General features: G+C 38.5%; 1 protein-coding gene across 2 annotated transcripts; it reads right to left on the bottom strand.

The window, feature by feature from the left end:
* Positions 1 to 4,470: 4,470 nt before the first annotated feature.
* On the bottom strand, positions 4,471 to 14,237 carry LOC309690538 (C-type lectin domain family 10 member A-like). Of its 2 annotated transcripts, XM_082507635.1 has the most exons (10): positions 14,018 to 14,237; positions 11,987 to 12,072; positions 11,772 to 11,873; positions 11,306 to 11,440; positions 9,345 to 9,487; positions 8,093 to 8,196; positions 7,829 to 7,965; positions 7,279 to 7,421; positions 6,513 to 6,616; positions 4,471 to 6,073 (listed from the first exon to the last, which is right to left on the bottom strand). In XM_082507635.1, the coding sequence occupies exons 2-10, from the start codon at positions 12,039 to 12,041 to the stop codon at positions 5,923 to 5,925; spliced, it is 1,074 nt and encodes a 357-aa protein (XP_082363761.1). In that variant the 5' UTR covers positions 12,042 to 12,072; positions 14,018 to 14,237; the 3' UTR covers positions 4,471 to 5,922. The 2 variants fall into 2 exon arrangements, with proteins under 2 accessions (XP_082363761.1, XP_082363762.1); XM_082507636.1 differs by lacking the exon at positions 6,513 to 6,616 and having other exon boundaries at positions 6,034 to 6,073.
* Between the last annotated feature and the right edge of the window lie 3,474 nt (positions 14,238 to 17,711).

Below are 17,711 nucleotides of genomic sequence, written 5' to 3' on the forward strand. Positions count from 1 at the left end.
CCCGATGTCATGCCAGCGCATATTGGGAATGGTACAGGCCAAGGGCGATTCTAGGATCAGAGCTAACCCTAACCCTAACCCTAACCCAGAGAGCTGCCCATCCAGGCAAGGTAAACTTTACTCGTCACGATGAGACTTCTTCCCTGTCTCTGTCAGTCCCTGCATCCTTAAATGTCTCCAGTTGTCCCGAGTTCCCTCTGATTATCTCCTTGGTGCATTTAAACCCCTGTTCCTCCCTGTCCTCATCGTCTGTTGTCTTCATCTCCATTATCAGTCATCATAATTTTACCCTCTCTGTGCAAGTCTGCAAATTTCTTTCTTAAATCATAAGATTCTTAATTTCATCAAGTCTCTCTGTGCCTGGGTCCTCTTCACAAATGACATGACATCACTGTTTTGTACATTTTAACACAATTTAATCCCCACATTTGTGAAAGAAAAGCAAAACACTTTTTTAAAAGTCTGTATCAGATTTGATGGTTTTGTTAAAGGTTATTTAAATGCTGCTAAAGACTACTACTGCCAAAGAAGAATGGATTGGAATAAAAAAAAAATACATATCCTAACCTTAATTACTGCGGGAGAATAATGAATGATGCTCATAGTGAGTAAGAAGTAAACTGAGTGCATTTTTTGGACAGAGATTCACTTAAAGTGTATGTATAATATAATACAGATACATAAAAAATACACTCCAAAAACAGAAGAGTCCTTGAAATGTACAAAATATTATTAAAGGATTAGAAAAATGGAGACACCTTGGCTTATGGTACAATGTATACAATGTATGAAAATATCTTTACTGCAGATACTACTAACTTGTGGTTCTAAATTGGAAGATTATCATGATCTTGAAATATAAAAATAAAATGATATTTTACTATTTTTCGTTGCTCAAAATAAGAGTCACACTCACGGAAGCCGGTATACCTGCCGAAATGCCATGCATTTATCGAGACTTTCAACCCCAGGCAGGCCAAGTATGGAAAAATGTAAGAAAAGAAAAATATCTGAAGAAAATAGAACATTTAATGATGCCTGGGCAGATTTATTTGCATTTACTTCTGACCAGAGCGGCCTACCAGTATGCCTAATTTGTAGATTGTCGATCTTCGGACCACATACGTATTTGAGCAGCTATTCCCCACCATGAACTATGATAAAAACAAAAATCACTCACGCCTCACAGACGACAGCTTACAGTCCTGCGTAAAGATGAAAGTGACTTCGTGTAGCCCTATGCGCAGAGGTTCAGGAGCAGAAGTCCCATGGTAAACATAACACGGCAGACCCGACGATGTTTGCATGAACATGCTTTACAGCTTCTCTTTATTGACCACTTATCACACACGGTTGCTGTACACATGCAGGCTAGCACAGACTTTAAGGCAGTGAGGCGTGATTGTGGATGACGCTCAGGTATGACCACCTCTCCTGCAGCGGCACTGCAGGCCACGCCCCGCCATACACATAAATATTTATGTAGATATTTTACAAATATTTATTATTCACTTTTTAGGAGCATAGTGCTTTTTTTCCAATTATTTTTAAAATTCAGGTCAAGATTCCGCTACATGCTCCGAAAGCCCAAAGGCGATATAAGGATGACGGCTCAGTTGTTGTTTGCTACATGGATAATTTAAGTTCAGCTTTTTAATTCATTTAAGAGACCTTCAACTGGATGTCTTTCTCTTTTGTTATAATTTTTAAGAGTTCAAAATGTGTTCATTACATAAATAAAATTTGATTTTCTTTGTAGCACTTCATGAATTTCATAAGCAACACACTATAGTTGTTTATACAAAGAATAACAGTAAAAATATTGTATGCAGTGTTATCTTCATTTTAGATGTCAAAAAGTATTTGCGGCTCCCAGTGTTTTCTTTTCCTTGGAAACCGGGTCCAAATGGCTCTTTGGGTATTAAAAGTTGCTGACCCCTGCCTTAGGCAGTATCATCAGAAGGCATAACATACTGCTATGCAGATGACACCCAACTCTATTTATCCATGAAGCCAGATAACACACACTAATTATGTAAACTGCAGGAACGTCTTAAAGACTTAAAAACCTGGTTTACCTCTAATTTTCTGCTTCTTAATTCAGATAAAACTGAAGTTATTGTACCCTGAAAAATCTTAGAAATATGGTGTCTAACCAGATTTGTACTCTGGATGGCATTGCCTTGGACTCCAGTCACACTGTGAGGAACCTTGGAGTCATTTTTGACCAGGACATGTCCTTCAGTGCACATATTAAACAAATATGTAAGACTGCTTTCTTCCATTTACACAATACTTTTAAAATTAGGAATATCCTGTCTCAGAGTGACGTTGAAATACTAGTTCATGCATTTATTGTTTCCTGATAATCATTCATTATTATCAGAAAGTCCCTGAAAATCCTTCAGTTAATCTTAAATGCTGCAGCAAGAGTACTGACAGGGACTAGAAAGAGAGAGCATATTTCTCCTATATTGGCTTCCCTTCACTGGCTCCCTGTTAAATCCAGAAGGTCTTAAGGTCTTAAATAATCAGGCCCCATCTTAACTTAATGACCTTATAGTACCATATCACTTCACTCTTGTACTGCAGGCTTACTTGTTGTTCCTAGAGTATCCATCCACCCATCTTCTTCTGCCATTGTGTTTCCATCCATACAAAGCCATGTGTTTGGCAAACTGATATTACCGAATGAGTCAGGTTTTTTTCTTTTATCTGTTAAAAAAAGTGGATTGACAGAAAAACCCAGTCTGAAGCAAGCCTCCTTTGAAGAGCACATTTGGTAGTATGACACATGATGCTGACCCTAAACGATTAATTCTAATATCTAATGCCACGATTGCTAGAGGCAAGTAGGGATCAGACAATCAGTATCCTAACTGTGCGAATGAATGATGCAACAATTTGCTCTTTGCTATTTAATTTTCCTTCTTTGCCTTCTGTAAATTCTCTCCGGACTTGCCCTAAGTAAGCCTTTGCCTTTTCAGTTGTTTTGTTTGCTTGCATTTTTTTTTGTTCCTCTTCAACTGCTCTCAGGAGCTCCGTCAATTCCTTCATCATATTTTCTTTTCCTCTTCATTTCGTCTTCATTTCAGAAATTGAGAGATGCTCATTAATCCTCCTGCGAATGCTTGGGTACTCATTTTGCATCTCTATACAATAATAAAAATAATGACAAAAAACATAACTTTATTTGCATAGCAGTTTTTAAAACACAGTTACAAAGAGCTTCACAGATAGAAGATGAGATTCATCATATTGGTATAATGATTACACATCAGTGTAAAAACCCCTCCCACTGCAAAAAAAATCTAAATATATTGCAGTTAATTTTCTTTTACACTTCTAAGCAATCGAATAAACACTGTATAGACAAAATATAATGGAAATTAAATATGCAATTCAGATGTATTTATGCTGAGTATAAAACTGAAAAAGTACTGGGTCTGAAATGTACTCAAGAGTAAGAAAATTAAAATGAGATCCTTGAAGAAAAGTTCTACCATCTAGTTTTATACACAGGCTAGTACATGACAATAAAATATTATTCTAATCTAATTCTAATGACTGTACTCATCTTGAATCTTGTAGAGCACAAGCAGTGAAAGAGAATTTATAAATAACTAATTTCTGTTCCCTACAATGTAGATGGACTTTGCCTCCACACCTAAAAAGTAAAATGAGTACGATCAGGGGTTGAAGTGAGATCAGACATGTGTAGGAAAAATAATCACAACTCACAATAATTTCTGTTGTGAGCTCCAATAGATTTTCTTAATGCACAGGCTGTGATCAGCTGACCTGCTGCTCTTTGTGGAATTACAAAACTCAATTCAACAAGGTGTCAGCAGTTTAATGAATGAGCTATATCGGCTGATTACCTTTGCCAACAGTATACTCTGTTTCTTATACTAGACAGTATGAAGTTGATATAGACGTGGAATAAAGTGAATTAATCTAAGCATCATCTTAAATACATACAGTCCCGATCAAAATTTCAAGACCACCTGAAAAATGACAAAAAAATCATATTTTGCATGGTTGGATCTTTAGGACCACCTGCCTTTAAAGGGCCAAATCTGTGCAAAAATGTGAATTCATTTTCAGGTAATCACAATCTCATGATGTTCTGATAGCAAAGGCAAAAAAAAAAGCTTTCTCTTTTTGAATGTGGTCGGGTTGTTCAAGTGCATAAGCCGGGTCTTATGCTGCTGAGGTGGAACGCAGTAAGAAAGTCATTTGGAATTTCTTTAAAGATTAAGGGTTATGGAACAAAAAAGTCAAGTTAAAGACCCCCAAATATTTCGCCAACACTGAGCCGGCAGATTCAGTTGGCTGTCTGTCAAGACACTGGTGTCATGGTCCTGGGTCACTGATCCAGCATTTTGAGTTTTCTTGTGTTTTGATGTCATTTTGTATTATGATTTAAGCCCATTTTGTTAGTCTTGAGATTATTCTGTAGTGCCCAGGTTTTTCTGTTTATCTTTTTATTATTATTATTATTATTATTATTATTATTATTATTATAAATGACTATTATTAGACTATTAGATTCCCTCTTGTGTCTTTGCCCTTTATGTCTCTGTGTTTATATTTGTTGTGTGAGTTCTTGTGTTTTGTTTCCCTCCTCGGGTTTCATTCTGTTCCCCCCTGCTTGTCATGTTTATCCATGTTTGCCCAGTCTATCATGTCTCTCTCGTTTCCTTTCTTTCTCCCTTGTGCTCCTTCGTGCTCCCTCTGTCTCTCTTGTCTGCCTTTCCTCCACTCCTGTACCATGTTCCTCTGTTTCCTGTTTTATTATGAAAGTCAAGTGTTTCCATGTTTGGTGTGTCTAGTCTTGCTTCCCCTGTGGCGTCATGTTAATTCATGTCAGCTGTAGTCCTTGTGTGTTCTCACTTCCCAAGTTATCCTTCTGTGTATTTATGTCAGTGTCTCCCTCATACCCGGCTGTGTCTCCTGTTCATAGTTCCATTTCTAGATTTCCAGTTTAATTTTTGTATTAACTTGTACCAGCAATAAAGCTGAGTTTTTGTGTTCAAATCCTGTTTGTGAGTCTGTATTTGGGTACAATCCTCCCTGCAACACACAGTTCATGACAATTGGACGATCCTCGACCCAAATTAAGCCTGTTATTGGTGCCGACTGCAGCCCCATAACCATCAGACAGCATCTGAGACTGAAGGACTTCAAAAAAAAAAAATGTCGCTAAAGGCCTCATCTCCTTGAATGCCACAGAACTGACCATTTGGACTTTGCAAGAGAGCACCAAACATGGGATATTGAAAGGTGGAAGAAAGTTGTATTCTCTGATAAAAAATTTAACCTTGATGGTCCTGATGATTTCCAACGTTACTGGCATGACAAGCAGATCCCACCTGAGATGTTTTCTATGCGCCACAGTGGCGGGGGATGCTTTTTCCTTTAGTGGCCACTGGCTATGTCCAGATGTTGCAGAGAGGATCCCTCATGATTGAGGGCCCTCATCTTTGTGGTAACGACTAGGTTTTTCAACAGGACAATGCTACCTTTGCAGTACAGAATGCCTGCAGGACAAGGGTCTTTTTCCAGGACAATAACATCACTGTTTTGAACCATCCTGCACGTTTCCCTGATCTAAATCCAATTGAGAACCTTTGGGTCAGGATGGCAAGGGAGGTTTATAAAAAAGGACAACAGTTCCATACAGTATAAGCTTTGTTTTCAATAAATTGCATGCTCAAAATGTTTTGTCTCATTGTTCATTTTCATGTAACATTTGACTAACACAAAGTTAGTATACTTTGTTAACAAACACAAAAATCAAAACTTTAAAACACTGCAATAAAAACCAAACAGAAACCCAAAATTTAAACATATGCAGCTATGCTGGTGTTCAATAATTTCTCTCTGAAAGTCTCCACTGAAGTAACAAGTAAAAGATCTTCAAGAAACAATACAGTAGTCTGGTGCTTTTTCACAGATCCATTTAAGAGAAGTTGAGCATGAACAGTCATTCATGGTCATGTCCTCACCACTGTAGACATGAGCACAGTCCTCTTCTCCACCATTATCAGGTTGAGTCGATCCCCAGTACCTAGTAAGTCCATAACCATAATATTAGCTTGCTTTTATTATTGAGACAAAAATCAGATGTTTGGTGTGTAGTGACAGGGCTTTTTTAAGATAACAAAGTTTCATATGGAGATCAAAGCAAGACATCATAGTTGATAAAGCAACTTCTAACCTATGTTGTCTAAACAAGTCATTAGTGTACATCTTTAAGCTTTTGACCTTGCAGTTTGGCTCAACCCACTGAAATGTAAGTTCACCAGTGTGTTTTATATACTAACAGTCAAAAGTTTAATGGTTTTCATGGTTTTCTTTATTTTCATGACTATTGTACATTGCAGATTCTCACTGGAGGCATCAAAACTATGAATGTCCAGGCTTCTGACCAGTAGTGTGTATATGTTTAACACATTTCATTTGGAAACTTAATGAAAGTAACAAACTGAACCAAAGTGAAGACTTACGACAGAGTCAGTGGAGTTCCATCCACCCATTTCCATGTTCCCTCCTGTTCTTCATCAGTCAAACCAAGCCAAACTCTTTTTGTGGTGATCGTAGAGAGAAAGGTCTTTTTCATATGGAGTAAAAGCAATTTATATTAGTTTTGAACCACAATTTTAGTTGATGCACTTTTTGCTGAAACTCATTCAAAACTTTTAATACATTTGTCACGTTTTTTCTTTAACATGTTATAAGTCATTGCCACCAAAATCTTTTGACACTGTCTACAAAAGACTGGTTAAAATGGTACTATGTTCTGTCAGTGGACTCTTAAAGGTCCATTGACTGCATTCCCTGCATTCTTCAGAATCCTCCTATATTATGATTTCCTTTTTCTTTATACACCACCATACTTTCTTATTTTTCCATTGACAGGTTATTTCCCCCTTAATGTTTTTGTCTGTGTATATTTCTGAGTCATTGTGGTACAATAAATTTGATTTGAAATCCTCATATTCATCTTTTTTTTATTTCATCCTAATTGTGGTAACACTTTTTAAGTTGAAGGTTCCATTAAGTCATTTACACAATCACAGAAAACTATGTGGTCATATGAGTTTTTTCCCACAGAACAACTTTGGGTTTTATGTTTATAATCTGATCTGATATATGTGTTGAATCGTTGTCATGTATTTTAAAAGAGGGCGACATTATTTACATAAAATAAGGAGCTTGAATTTCACTATTAATTTACAAACACAATAAGTCACACAGGCATAAACACAGTACCTGTTCTTCAGGGCTGTCAACAACCACCAGGTCTGCTCCTCTGTCTCTGCAGTCCTTTCTGGCTGCATCCCAGGAACCAGAGCTTTGAGACCGGATATAGCAGCTACAGTTGAACTCGCTCCATCCTCCAGAACATGTCTTTTCTACAAGAAATTACAAACAATATATTTAAGCTAGCTATAAACTGGACTGCTCCAATGGCTTGATCATAAAGATCTGTGCAAAATCTATTCTCTTGAGACTCAATAATGATAATAATTATTCTTCTAATAATTCTTATTAGAACTATTATTTTATTTTTATCACAGAAAATAAAGCAATGGCAATTAAATAAAAATACAATTCAAAAATTCAAGAAACACAAAAATCAACACTGTAAACACTAGAATAAAAATACTGGCAGCTGCCAGTGCTACCCCTTAGCCTCCCAGTAGACGCACGTATGGTATACATTTGAAAGTATAACAGAATAAAACAGACTAAACTTAAAATAGAATGATAGAAAAAACTGCAAAAAATTTAATAATAGGTCATTGTCAGTAAATTGTACTGCAGTTTAGTGTTTTTTCACAGATCCAATGAAAAGAAGCTGAACATCGAAAGTCCATCCAAGAATTTTTGCCGTGATTCCTGACATAAGCACAGTCCTCAACTCCACCATCATCAGGTTGACTCGATGCCCAGTACCTAGCAGGTCAGTCACAACATTATCTTATTACTTCATTCATGTCAATTCTGCATGCATCTGTGGATTCAACAACTTTGATTTGAAAATGTAATTAGAGTAACAAAATGAACCAAAGTGAAGACTTACATCAGAGTCGGTGGAGTACCATCTACCCATCTCCATGTTCCCTCCTGTTCTTTGTCATTCAAACCAATCCAAGTTTCTTCATTGATGATTGTAGAGAGGAAAGTCTGTTTAACATGAGGATAAAACATTTTATTTTAGTTTTGAACCAGTTTTATTCTGTGATATACAATCTGGATGGGTAAATAATGCTGCATTGTAGAAAGTGAAGAACAAGAAATTGTTCATAGTTAAAGCGAAGGTAAGCACTACATTGCTAACTCAAACGAATTACCACATGCAAATCGTATCTTTTTATTTATTTGGTTATTTACACTGTAGGACCAGAAAAGGTATTAAATTGTCACATTAATGTTGCATCACACAGTAAAGTTTACCAAGTTGTTTCTAGTTTCAGTTAAATCGTTCCTGTATTGTTTTCCCCTCCAGGCAGCGGTGTCCCAGTAGTTCTGACGCCACACAAAAACTGGACTGAGTACCACCCTAATATTAGTGAGGTTGTATAGCAGTGCTGCATTTGTATGCAACACAACACAACAATAGAGGATGTCAAGGCGATAGTATACCAGATCCTTGGTCTATTGCTTTTTGCCAGATTCTGGGACCACGGTGTTGGTTTTGGTACAGTCATTTCCATCGTTGCCAAGTTTCAAAAACGGCTGTTTTGATTACTGCAAAAGAGTCACTGTCATGACTTATTAAGTGACACCACTGACTTGCTAATCCATGACATCATTTACCATGCAAAACAATGCTTCAAATCCCTGGACTTTCTGCCGCTCCGGCACTTTGGCTACAGACTCCCATCCACCTGGTAGTAACTGCTCTCTTGCAAAGTAACAGTGGAAGAACCTTTGTATGCTTTATCCCTGCATTCTTTAGCATTTTATAATATTCTGTTTTTCCTATCTTTGCTAAACCACCACATTTCATTATTCTTTCTTTAAATAAGGACCCATATAATATATACACTTTAGTTCTATAAATATGTTTTAAAATTCACATGTTCATCAAAGTTTTTGAAGAATGAAACTATTCAGCTAAGACAAATTCCATATAGAACCACAGAAAGTGTCTGTAAGTTGTTTTCTACACTGAGTTACAGTTTTCTACACTGAATTACAGTTATTTCAGGTTTTTGTGTTTAGATATGTGTTGATTAAACGTTCAAACGCTCATGAGAAACACTTTTAGGAAGAAAAAATTAAGAATTTGAACTATTGTGTTTATTTACAAACACAATAACACACTGTACCTCTTCTTCGGGGCTGTCAATGACTATCAGATCGGCTTCTTCGTCTGTACAGTTCTTTCTGGCTGCATCCCACGAATCAGACCTTTCCGATTGGAGATAGCATCTATGATTGAACTTGCTCCATCCTACAGGACATGTTTTGTCTGGTGGAAGGAAAGATCCTTTAAGAACTCTATAATGATGCTCATTCAATCTCTATTTAATTTCAGTCCTCCAAAGTCTTGATCACAAAGATTTTTGCACAGTCTATTCACTTACTGACTGTTATATTTGTCTGCTTGTATTTAACATGGTGACAGTTTTAATACCTAATTTATTTTATATTAACAGAGAACAGTTCCACTCCCATAAGTTATTCTAAAAACAAAGTGTGTGGGACACATTTCCTGCTGAGGATTCAAAAGATGACGTGAACTTGTTTTGTTTACCAAAAAAAATGTGCTGTGACCCATTTTCTCCCACTAAAATGTTATGGTCTTGGCTGGAGTGACCACGTCGCTGATGATATGGTCCCGGCACAATTTAACCTGCCCTGAGCAGCATGGTGGTGTCTTGCACTTTTTCCTCAGGGCAAGAAGGTCCTGGTCTCAAATCCAGACATCTGCCCAAGACCTGTGTGAAGTTTGCATGTTCTCCCTGAGCCTGCATGGGTTCTTTCTGGGTAATCCAGCTTCCTCCCACAGTCCAAAAAGAAAAGTCCAAGAAATCTCCAGTAATGGTATCCATATTAATTTCAAAGAACGTTTGTGCTGATGTCAAAATTGTCAGTATAGAAATCTATTGTAATACGTCAATCTTTTTCTGTCATTGGGAAATTATATGCATATTTAAAAATATATATATAATGTTTATAATTAATAATAATAATAATCATAATTTATTATATTTAATAATTTAAAAATTTATAGAGTTCAAATAAAGAAAGTGCTAATTTCACTCAAACTTTATTGCTTTAAAGTTTGAGACTAAATGAGACTTAAGTTTTTCCTAATTCGTGCAACCCTGACTTTCCACACTGACACTGTTACATACTAAAATTGCCAGTTTCCATATGTCAGTGAACTACAAGGGTAAAAGCCTGATAAATCTTTGTGTAATGTGATTAAACCTACCTACCACAAATGAATTTAAGATACAGCAACAACTGAAGGTGAAACATGTAGTTCAAAAGAGATATGATAGTGAATAGATGCATCCCTACTGAAACACAAATCATCACCAAATAGAAGAGCAACTGAATAGTTAACAGTTTTAAAGATATAGAGTTAAAAAGGAGAAAATACAGGAGTAAGAAGACTGGCAGCTAACACAAACACTTCAGCTTTCTTTTATGCTCACTGATCAATGGTCATTACAAGTTGCATATTAATGACCATGAACCTGACCTGAAGGCCCATTTTTAATCAGTGGCACTAGTTCAGGTCATTATTGATAAAGCTGGGGAAACCTGCAGTCAGCTGAGACTGAAGCAGAAGTCACTTGGATCAGTGACAAAAAGATTCTCCCACTAAAACGCTACGCCCAGATGAACAGAATCAACTTTCTGGAGTTTAATGCTCGTTGTATTTGTTAAATGTTGTTTTGCTACAATGAAAGTTTGCACATGAAAACTTGATTAAAAATGAATAAAATTCATTAACAAACATTAAGTTCTATTTTGGATTCATAAAGTTTTGAAATTACTAAATAATGATGGTACAGTCATTTTGTTCAGTCATAACTTCCTTATAAATGTGAATTTGTAATGAGTACAAGATGCACCAATGCAATTCAAATTCAAATTCAAATTCAAATTTTAAGCTATATGTTGAAAGCATAGATGCAAAGGTATTGACAGTTGTTCATATAAATAGATATTAATAATGATTCCCAATAGTAATTTATGTTAAGCAGGAAAAAACTGAACCACTGAATTCCCGACTAAAGCTTTTTACTAAGACAAAACATTTCATACAACTCACACTGATTGGACAAACATAGCAGCGTTTTCAGCTCTTTGGTCTTTTCAGTCAGCAGGTCTCTCTCCTCAGTCATTGAAGAAAGTTGTTTCTTTATTTCTGGCAGATGATCAGCTGAATCATGTAAGCAGTTGTGATCTGAAATAAAGATAAATATTCATATATTTGAAACTCAAAAGACCTCATGCATTCATCCTGAGACTGTTTCAGATGTATTTTAGAGTTAAACAAAAAGTTTGCCTTTAAAACATGTTAAATATGTTTGTCAGTTTTATACTGGCATGTGAATAAAGAACCATTATGACTGTGATCTTGTCCTCTTAAAATTATTTATAAATTTTGAACTTGTGAGACTTTCTTGATTTGAATGTTACCATGTTTGTTAAATTTCAGTAGAATTGCATTAGAAAACTATTTATTATTTTGGGACTGTAAATTAGAAGAAATATTTATGAACAATCCAACTCACAGGAAATACCAAAAGTGATCAGTCTAGCCAGCAGGAAAGCACCCAACAGGCAAAGAGAGAGAATACCAACTAAACAGAAACTCCTCTTAGAGCTCCTTCGACCTGAAAAGAGAAAAGGGGGGAAAAAACCAGGAGTCTGAAAATCCCACCAAAATATACAAGAGTAATAAGAGATATGAACAAACCTCTTCCTGTTTCTGTCACTTCTTTCTTACCCCTGTGATTTGTCGAAGATGTTGGGTTATCAAGTTTCAAATATATTTCCTCCATTGCATGCAGATACGAATTATCGCTGAGAGCTCTGCAGCAGAGGACATGTGAAAAGTCAAAGTATCACTGGTTTCAGTGGAAGTTACATATTTCATGTGTAGTTTGTGCAGTTATGTCACCACTGAAACTGGACATATTCTCAAGCTGTGTATATATTGTGTATACCGGAAATGTTTACATAACATGCAGGGATTAATTAATTTATGGATTAATAAAGTATGCTGAGTCTGATGAAAGCTGTATGCCAGACACTAGAAGTATGTATAGACATATTAATGTAATACTGGATCCCTTTCCAAAATAAATATTAATAATAATAAAGTCTCTTTTTTCTTTTTTTTTCTTTTTTTTTTGCCTTGTCTGCTTAATTGGCTTCTCAATATGATGGAATCTACATAAATACAGAAAATTCTCAGGATTTTATTTTCAACTGTTTTACTCTCAGTTATTTACCTCAGTTGAAGATTTGTCAGCCTTGTGTAATGGACATTTTTAAGACTGTTACTTCTGTGTCAAGCTAACTTTAGTGAGTGAAATGCTCCATATCATCTTATTCTGGCTCCATGTAATCCTTCAGCTACACAAAAGCCTTTATTACACATTGTTCTGACTGTATTCTAGTTCCTGTTTGTCCTCTTTCCTCTAGAGATTTGTTGTAAATGCAACTTTTTAGAAGCACTATTATATGGATATGTGGCAATATTAGTCTTGCATCTGTTAATAATATGGGCACTCGATGATTTCGGAGCAAGTATGAATGATAGGATATAGTCACATCAGAGAGTTTCAGCAGCAAAGTGACAGACATGTCTGGGACACAAAAAAAATCGTCCCTGGTATTTCTCGTCAAGTACAATCAGTCCTTTGCTCTGTGCTCTCTCCCTATATGTTTCAAATTTTTTTGATTATTGATACTGAAGTTTCTTTTTTATCAGGTTAGTACAGCTATTGTTCAGTTAGGACATCTTAGTTTCACTCCAGCGCAGCATGTGATACTTAAAAGTTACACTTTCGCTATTAGAAGCTGCTCATGATTAAAATAGCCGTTCGTTTACTTGAATTGCTCCATTCTTAAATATGTCTCTTTATCTATTTTCCTACCACATTGATTCTATTTTCCTCTGTCTGTTTCTCATGCTGTTGTTGAAAATGTGATTCCTCTTCCTGCACTTTTTCTCAGCTAATCCTAATAACAGCAGTTTGCTGTCACTGCGAGGGCTTAGTAGTTTGCTGACATTACTGTCGACAGTGCAGCTGCTAACATGTTGCTTCATTTTTACACAGATAAGATAACCTTTATCTCTCTCACAGCTTTTCTAAGAGAAAACTAAAACTAGATGTGAAAAAACATTTTAGTTCCAAATTATTTTGTGACCTTGGAAAGAAAAGAAAAGAAAAAATATTGAGAAGTTCTCGTTAGTTTTAGTATCTGTTATTTTGGTAAAAAACCGTGCCTGATGAAGCATAGAGGGATGTGTTTGAGATTTTTGATATCTACTAGACTGAGTCAAGTACTTGCAAAAAATATGTACCTATGTTACAATTACAGTTACAACTAGAGTACAAATCGGAAACTCTAGAATGTTGTTGTACTCGCATATATTTACAATCCACAATGGATTGAATAAATGGGGCGTTTGCCCAGGTTTTAAGTATGAGATCACTTAGCTGTTTGTTTATTAAGGTGTAAACACATGTAACTTATTTTGTTTATGGGGGTTTTGTATGTAATATGTGAAAGGTAGTGCATGTCAAACAGACTGCGGTAACATACACTTGTGGTTTAAACTACAAAATTTGAAGTGACATTAAAAATGGTTATGGACCTTTCAAGTGTGCATAACTTGAGCTCAAAAGAAGGCACGAATTCAATGATAATTTTATAAAGAAGGCCCTCCAGATGTTTTTTTAATTAGTTTTTCAGCACTAAAAAAATGCAAGGGCTCAAAAAGGCTGAAATAAAAACCTCTACATACCCCGTCTTCTGCCGCTTCGCTCAGATACTTCTGCGGTGGTTGAAGAGAGCAGACGAATGAAGAGGCTGGAGATGAACAGCAGATGTGAAGCAGAGACCGCCCACTTTCATCACCGGAAGATCGGTCCGAGGGAGGGCAGCAGCTGAGGAGATTCAGAGACGCTGAGGTCCCCAAGAGCCAAGTCCCATATTATGGGGGCGCATGGTCTGGGGCTTGCTGAGACCCCCACCCCTTATTTTCTTCTATAAAAGAAATTATTGATCACTGCCGATCTCTCACCAACTCTGCTGGGTCGATCTTACTGCTTACTATCTTCTCTCACAATAAGTTGGGTGTAACAGGCAGAGTGAGGACCCAGAGTGCAGGACTGTGAGACAAAACTGAATTAAGAGCACAGCTTTACTTCTCTAATTACAAAACACAAAGGCTTAACTCCTGTGTGGTGTTTAGTTTGATCCAGATACACAGAGACACACAGAAACATGTCCATGCACACACACGCACACACACACACACACACACACACACACACACACACACACACACACACACACACACACACACACACACACACACACACACACACACACACACACAATGTTACATTGTTTTCATTCAAGCACAGAGGAGCTTTTTGCTCTCACTCTCCCACACTCTTTACCATCCATCGTGTGCTCAGGACAAGTTAGAAAATAATTTATTCTGATTCTGTGAATCTGAAGATTCACTTTGAATTCCCCAGTGAGAGATTTCCCCTGCTCAGCTACTGATATAATTTGGATGATAGCAGGGCCCACAGAATTTGCAGCAAGCCATGTTTAAGATATCAAGTCATCCTTTCTGCTGCTGATCCAACTCAATTCCGAAATTCATACTGGATATAACCAATCTTTAGGGGTGTAATGGAAAATTTACCTCAAAGTTTTTACCTCATTAAACCTTGTATGCATGCAATACTGCCACTAATGGTTCTTTTACAGCAGCACTCACTATTGCATTATTGTAAATGCAAAATGTGGTTTTATGACATCTGCAAATCACTGCATTCTGTTTTAATTACATTTTGGTTTAAATGGGATATGGATTCATATTTGTGTGAGGCAAGAGTAGTTGAGAATTGCCTTTTAGATGCTGACTGACTGTGTCCCATCTTCTCGCCCCTCTGGTGCTTGGTCCTAACCTCATTAAATGTTGCACAGCTCAAAGACTGCAGACTTGCACATCATTTTGCCATGTTTTTTGCCAATTTCAAAATAAAATAATATTTTCAAAAGTCCAGTTTTATTCCTTTATGGGGGAAAATCCCTTATTACAGGTGGCTAAGTGGAAAAGAAATGTCAAAGAGGCTGTGGTGCCAGGTTTAGGATTTTATGAAATAAGCCAACATTACATAAAACAACATTGTCAAAGCAAATGCAAAATTCCCTTAAAATTATTTCAAATTATATACACTCTCGCTGCATTCTGTTATTTAGCCATGCTGTTATGGCCAAGACGGAGCATGAGGAGGTGGGTTCTAGTAACGAAGCTCCTGTGGGCCTGGGCTCGCTGAGGAGTGGCTGCCTCAGAGTGGCTGCCTCAGAGTGGCTGCCTCGGAGTTCAGGGCTAAGAAGAGAGCCAATGACATGAAGAATAAGGTTCAGTGCAGCTATATAAGGAGGAAAACGTGACAAGTGAGAGGGGACATCTTTGTGAGGCGCTGAGGCTCCCAGCCGGTTTTCTGTTGTATGTGTTTTATGATTGCCAATGTTAATAAAGCCCGAACCTCTTTTTTTTTTTTTTTGCCTGTCCCGTTTGGCTCTTTTGCCATCAGAATTATTGTCTAAAGGCAAAGAAAGATGCCCAACGGATTTACTTTACCAAATTGACCATCCCAGCCTTGCCGTAATGGTCCATTTGATTCACCTTTTATTGTTTACTTTATTTTCACTTGCTGAATACGGGACAGACTTGACTGGGGGAAAGAAGGGGAGAAAGAAAGAGGGAAAGAGAAACAGCTGAGAAGAGGGACAGGGGAGAAGGGCAAAAAACAAAAATCAACAGAATGGGCAGAAAAAAAAATGCATATATCAATCACCTGGATCACCTGTTGAGAAAGAAAAAAGAAAACAAGCAGAAGAGAACAAGAATAATAGAATAAACAACATCACAATGATATATGGGAATATGACAGTAAATACTAAATATTAAACATTATTGTGCAGCACATAAGATCAACAGAACACAGTGTGCTTTGAGGTAGGAGCCAAAAAGGGTGTAGTTTGTGGGTGTGATCACCTGTGTGTACACCTGTGAGCATGGACGCGCTTGTTTTTTTTTTGTTTTTGTTTTTTTTAAAGGTTCCTTCATGTAATGATCTGCTAGAGGGTGTGGGGGGGCCACAGCCCCGTCCTCCAGGGCATGAAGCAGGTATGGAGGAGATCAAAACTCCAGACATCCAGAGGCCCCCAGAACACAAGAGACCAAGGAAGACCAACAGAGGGGCAGCCGCGCCACTGTCCCAGTAAGAGCTGAGGAGAGTCCCAGATGAGGGCTCACTCAGCAGCCGCGGAGCAGAAGCCAGGGGGCGTTGCAGTGACGCGCCCGTGAGCTCCGCCGGCAGCCAGCCGTGCCTGAGTGACCGAGCCCCAGGCCGAGAGGCCGGGGGCACCCCACCTCCGAAGTGGCCCGAGCGAGCCCCAGGCTCCAGGCCCCGATAAGCGGCCGCCAATGAGTGAGCCGGTGTGTACCTGGACGCCCACCCCCAGACACAAAGAACCACCAACACACCGATGTCTGAGGGAGTCCGCCACTGGCAGGGGAAGTGGTGGTGGGGGGAGATAGGCCTCCAAACCTTGGACGGCCTGAGATGTCCCCAGAGAGGTGGCGCCTGACACCCAACCTGACATATAGACACAGACATACAGGCACACACAGATACAAACATCCATTCCCATCCTCATGCTCTCATATGCACTTACTCCACACTCAACCAACGTGGAGACAGACATAAAGAGACGCTGTACACACGATCACACTCCCCAAGCGTACTCTACGAACCGGGTCTAGGTACCCTTGCCCCTGGAGGGGGGAACTGCACCCAGACCCAGGTGGTGTTACCCTTTTCCCTGCGGTGGGGAGAGGCAGACCGCCCCGACTCCGCAGCAGCAGGAAGGCTCCACACTCCAGACCGCAGTCGGACGGCCAACTCCTCCTCCTAGTCCTAGCCCCCCTGCTCCAGCAGGTCGCAGAGAACGGGGGTGAGAGAAGACTCCAAACCTCCCTCCACCCGCTCATTGTAGTGTTGATGCTTGTGTGTTCTAAGGTACATTTAAAACCCAGGAGGGCATGGAGATACCTGCCAGAGAGCAGCAGGTAAGCGCATGGTCCCTCCTGCTAGCCCTCAATGTCTACGTGTATTTAAAATTGAGAGGTGGGCAACCACGCGAGGGGTGAGGTGTACACCCTGATGGTAATTTGGATTCCGTGTAGCGTGCCCACTCCCAAGATCCTATATGTATGTGTAATGAGAGTGTGAGTAATGTGAATGTCTAAGTTGTGAGATAAATTGAGGCAGAGGCAGCCAGAAGGGGACAGAGGGGGGGGGGGGGGGGGTAGCCTCCTCTGCACCCTGGTGACATACCCCTACTCCAAGGCCCTGCATGTGTGGGTGGTTGTGGTGGAGCGGGAAGAGGGAGGCAGCTGGAGATGGAAT

This window comes from Aulonocara stuartgranti (assembly GCF_965226115.1).
Source record: "Aulonocara stuartgranti genome assembly, chromosome: 16".
Classification (NCBI taxonomy): domain Eukaryota; kingdom Metazoa; phylum Chordata; class Actinopteri; order Cichliformes; family Cichlidae; genus Aulonocara; species Aulonocara stuartgranti.

Bases quoted from the DNA above. Each gene is read 5' to 3' on its own strand.
- LOC309690538 (XM_082507635.1), bottom strand. From the start codon at position 12,041: ATGGAGGAAATATATTTGAAACTTGATAACCCAACATCTTCGACAAAT. The intron at 8,197-9,344 runs GTACAGTGTGTT...CATGTTAAACAG, and splicing joins TTGACAGCCCCGAAGAAGAG to ACTTTCCTCTCTACAATCAT. The intron at 6,074-6,512 runs GTAAGTCTTCAC...TGGACTTACTAG, and splicing joins GGAACTCCACTGACTCTGTC to GTACTGGGGATCGACTCAAC.